The following is a 5,259-nucleotide window of genomic DNA, read 5'->3' as shown; positions in this document are numbered from 1 at the left end:
TAGTGTGTGTGTGTGTACAGGAGATGTTCATGAGTGTGTGTGTGTACAGGAGACGTTCATAGTGTATGTGTGTACAGGAGACGTTCGCCGTATGTGTGTGTGTGTACAGGAGACGTTCATAGTGTGTGTGTGTGCAGGAGACGTTCATAGTGTGTGTGTACAAACCACAACGTTCATAGTGTGTGTGTGTATAGGAGACGTTCATAGTGTGTGTGTGTGTGTACAGGAACATTCATAGTGTGTGTGTACAGAGATTCATTGTGTGTGTGTGTACAGGAGACGTTCATAGTGTGTGTGTGTGTAAGGAACTCATAGTGTGTGTGTGTGTGTGTGTACAGGAAACGTTCATAGTGTGTGTGTGTGTACGGAGACGTTCATAGTGTGTGTGGGTGTATAGGGAAACCCTCAGACATAACCATTGTAGACTACACCCCACCCCTCCCCCCACACGCCCTCCCCCACGCCCCCCCACGCCCACCCCCCACACGCCCCCACCCCCCACACGCCCTCCCCACACGCCCTCCCCCCCCCCCACACGCCCCCCACGCCCCCCCACGCCCCCCCCCCACGCCCTCCCCACACGCCCCCCCCACCACGCCCTCCCCACGCCCTCCCCCCACAGCCTCCCCCCACACGCCCTCCCCACACGCCCTCCCCACACGCCCTCCCCACGCCCTCCCCACGCCCCCCCCACACGCCTCCCCCACACGCCCTCCCCCCCGCCCTCCCCCCCCACGCCCTCCCCCACCGCCCTCCCCCCCACACGCCCTCCCCACGCCCTCCCCACACGCCTCCCCACACGCCCTCCCCACGCCCTCCCCCACACGCCCTCCCCACCGCCACTCCCCCACACGCCCTCCCCCCCACACGCCCTCCCCCCACACGCCCTCCCCACACCCTCCCCACACGCCCCCCACACGCCCTCCCCACACGCCCTCCCCCCACACGCCCTCCCCCACACGCCCTCCCCACGCCCTCCCCCACCGCCCTCCCCCACACGCCCTCCCCCACACACACGCCCTCCCCACACGCCCTCCCCCACACGCCCTCCCCCACGCCCTCCCCCCACACGCCCGCCCCCCCCACGCCCTCCCCCACCCTCCCCCCCACACGCCTAGGCCTGTGGAGTGCCATGTAAAATCACCATCACATTTGTAAGGGGGTGGAACAAGTTGACCTGACCTGACCTGACCTGACCTGAAATGGGTAAGGGTCAGAAAGATTGTATAGATAGAAAGAGGTAATGGCTGGTTAGGTTTGGTAATGTTAGATAGCTATGTTCCTTTGGTTAGGTTAAACCAATTAAACAAAAAAACACCAAAAAAACCCAAAAACTAGTCTGGAGTTGGTAGTTATTAGGTGGTGTTAGGTTTAGGTTAGGTTAGTGGATGTTTAATTTGTTTTAATGTCTTTCAGAGGGACATATTGCTCTAGCCATGTCTGTTTGTGCATGTCTTGTCTATCTCGTTTCTCGGCTCATTAAAGAGAAATGTGACTGAATTAACCACTTGTTAAGGTTTACCTGACCTAACCTAACCTGACATAACCTTACCTGACATAACCTTACCTTACCTGAGCCTAACCTAACACTAATGTAACCTAACATAACCTAACCTAACACTAATGTAACCTAACCTAACCTAAACCTAACCTAACACTGACATAACTGTAGGTGAAATAAGTTGGGGTGGTTTATCAGGTGATTAATTAAAACAATAGTAATTATATGAATAAAGTACTGTATAAAACATAACATTATGGAGTTTTATTAAGCGTGTTTTTATTTTCCAGACTGCCAGGCCCCGAGAGTAGCGAGGACTGTTGCTCATTCACTTGCCCCGAGAGCCATGAAGGCTCCGAACCTGGCGCCCATGATCTCTGTGCCTGCAGGAGTACTCAAAGATTCATGTCTCCCACCAACTCCAGGACTCCCACCCCACCGTCGGGCGTCACCAGTGTCGTCAGTAGAGCACCCCGACCATAACTCGGGTCTAATTCCGGACTCGATGCGCCGGTTTTGCCGAGTTCGATCGACCTGTCATTCGGTCACGGTCCATGCTGTCAAGGGTCATCCGAGAGCCACGTCGCCTCTCACCAACGGCCTGATAGTGAAGGAGGAGAATGAAGCGAGTCTTGACAGTGAAGCCAGTAAAGGCTCCTCCTGACGCCGACAAGACGAAAGACAAAGTGGATTTCTCAGGCGCTCCACAACTTACGTCCACTGGCGTCAAGAGAACCAGTGAGGAGGAAGGAGCCTCGAAAAAACCCGACTTGAAGAAGATAAGAGTGTTTGCCCCCACAGCTGATGATACTGTTAAGGTTGGTACAGCAAGTTTTTTTTTTTAGTTATTTTTATGATACAAGTACAACTATTGTCTTAGATCAGGTCACATAAATAGCTTTAGATTCACGAGAGTTGAGTCTTGGGGTCGGTGGTTCGCGAGGAGAAGTGCAGGGATTTTTGTGGGTGACTGTATTATGACTGGCAAAAAATATCAATTACTCTCTATCACTATGGCAAAAAATGCTCAATTAAATAAGTTTTTTTTTCATTTCAGAGAGATGTAGTAGCCGTAAAAGAATTTAACCAACACTTAGATCAAGCCTCGAAGAAATTAGAGGAGGCGGGCAAAGAAAACAAAGATTTGAAGATGTTAAACGAGCTTAGGAACTGTTTCAATAACGTGCCAACGGGGAGTGGAATCCTGAACAGCCTCGCTGAGTGGGGCGGCAGTGGTAGTACAGGATTAAGCCAGTAGTAGCATAACCATTACTCCTAGTGCCATACAATACCACCACCACCCGCCGACTAACGATCTTACTGCCACAACCGTCAACAACAACAATCTAGCCACCACTGCAACTACTACCCTCACCACAATCAGCGTCAGCGCCACCCCCTTAATTTCAAAGTCTCTCGTGAACACCACATCAACAACGGAGATCGAGGTCTTGCCGTCGGTCTCCAAGCTCCGGGAAGTACTGACGCCAATCTCCAAGGAAAGGGACGTCCAACTCTCAACACCAAAAAGACAAAGTGTTACCTGTAGCGGATAAGGAAAACAAAGTCATAAAAAGACGTCTTCAAAAAACGAGGAAGGCAAGTGCTGTGGTGCTGTTCTTATCGTTGTGGTACAGTACCTTTTGTTCAGTGTAGATACCTTTTGGTTCAGTGGTACAGTACCTTTTGGTTCAGTGGTACAGTACCTTTTGTTCAGTGGTACGATACCTTTTGTTCAGGTATTGATACCTTTTGTTCAGTGGTACAGTACCTTTTGGTTCAGTGGTACAGTACCTTTTGGTTCAGTGGTACAGTACCTTTTGAGTTCAGTGGTACAGTACCTTTTGTTCAGTGGTACAGTACCTTTGGGTCAAATTTTGGTTCAGTGTAGTACCTTTGTTCAGACCTTTTTTCAGATTGTTCAATTACAGTACCTTTTGGTTCAGTGGTACAGTACCTTTTGGTTCAGTGGTACAGTCGGCCAAATAAATTCAGGGACCTCTCAAGTATTGGTGGGGCCCGATGTGGTGATAATGTAAAGGTAAGTGGAGAAAGGGTGTGGGAGGAGGAGGGGTAAGGTAGGTGGAGGTAAGGTAGATGGAGAGGAGGAGGAAGGGTAGTGGTGGGAGGATAGGAAGGTAGGAGGAGGCCGAGTTTGAGTAACAGATACATCTATCCATGTGTTTTGGAAGCGAAGGTTTTGTGTTTTTGTACACAGTTACCAGACCTTTTACCCAACCCTTACATTCATTGGGTCATTATGCTGTAACTTATTTGGCCGACTTTACCATCTTGTTCAGTGATTATTATTGATTGTACTAACGGCTGTATCATCTCTATGTATGGTATTAGATGTTGGCTCCTTATAATTGCTGTAGGTGTGTAACATGGCGTCTGAGATCTAGCCGAGAATTGCTGTTCGACACCACAACCGCATCCACCCATACGATGCTACGAACTGATCGCTATAAGAACAACCCAGTCCCAACCATTGTAAAATTATCAATAACTTGTAATAAATCAATAGTATTCCTCCCAGTAAACACTACTCCTTGCACTGTCACTATGTTGAAATGAACTGTAGTTTGAGCTTTCCCCATCTAGTTAATATATCTTATTTGTATCACTTAAGTTACTTGTATATTATTTGTAATTAGTAACCCATTCCCCAAATATGTAACTGTATATTTCAGCCTTCTGTCTGCCAAGCTCTTTCAATAAACCGTTAATTATTATTATTATTGTTATTATATGTGTGTGTATGTGCTTTTTGTGTGTTAGGTTGTATGTGTATGTATGGATCTCTGTATACATTAGGAACTACGCTCAGTATATATATTAGCGCTTGTTGTATAAATCAGCATACAGTGAGTATTCTTTAACACTCATCTTGTCTATTAACGCCGATTGTATAATTTGCGCTAGTGCCAACACCGGTGTGTAAATTAGCGCTCATGCTAACGCCGGTGTGTAACTTACTGTAAATTACATTGTACACTAACGCTGGTGTGTGCCAACAGGAACTGGAGAACATGATCATGCGGCAGTTCAGCGAAGACGTTGTACCAGTGTGAGCTGGGCAAGATGAAACAACTGTGTGAGAAGCTGGAGACAACCCTGGAGAGTAACGTGAAGACCGCCCAGTTCACAAGGTGAGACCTGAACTGACCTGACACTAACCTAACCTGACCTGACCTACTAACCTAAACTGATCTGATCAACCTGACCTGACATAACCCTAACCTGATCTGATCTAACATGACCTGACCTGACCTGACATAACCTAACCTAACCTAAACTGAGCTGATCTAACATAACCTAACCCATAGGCAATACTCCTTAACAAGTTTAACACTTTATAGGAATGTCTCCCCCTCTCCCCACCCTACACCCCCTCCTCCACCTCTCCTCACTCTCCACCTTTCCCCCTCCCCACACCTTCCCCCCTCTCACACACCTATCCCCTCCCCACCTATACAAAACTTGAAATATAAACCCAACAAAGAACCAGGTACACCAACGGCAATATAACCTACGCGCTCCCGTTCTCGGCCCCAATAGATCGAAGACTTGAGAAGGTGACCAACAGATTATCCACGAGCAGCGTCGAGGAAAGGACAGTACGTCGCACCCATTAGAATCAAGAGGTCGAGTTGAGGGATGGCTGACATATATCGTAAGTCGTGGCTTGTGTGTGTGTGTGTGTGTGTGTGTGTGTGTGTGTGTGTGTGTGTCATTTTGAGTTTCATTTAATTAAA

General features: G+C 48.5%; 1 protein-coding gene across 1 annotated transcript; it reads left to right on the top strand.

The window, feature by feature from the left end:
• Positions 1-1,987: 1,987 nt before the first annotated feature.
• On the top strand, positions 1,988-2,797 carry LOC121856509. Its single transcript, XM_042352101.1, has 2 exons — positions 1,988-2,319; positions 2,559-2,797. The coding sequence occupies exons 1-2, from the start codon at positions 2,122-2,124 to the stop codon at positions 2,757-2,759; spliced, it is 399 nt and encodes a 132-aa protein (XP_042208035.1). The 5' UTR covers positions 1,988-2,121; the 3' UTR covers positions 2,760-2,797.
• The last annotated feature ends 2,462 nt before the right edge of the window (positions 2,798-5,259 follow it).

Source organism: Homarus americanus, unplaced genomic scaffold (assembly GCF_018991925.1).
Source record: "Homarus americanus isolate GMGI-L3 unplaced genomic scaffold, GMGI_Hamer_2.0 scaffold60107, whole genome shotgun sequence".
Lineage (NCBI taxonomy): Eukaryota > Metazoa > Arthropoda > Malacostraca > Decapoda > Nephropidae > Homarus > Homarus americanus.
Note: the sequence above shows the minus strand (reverse complement) of the source record. Positions and strands in the feature narration are given on the sequence as shown.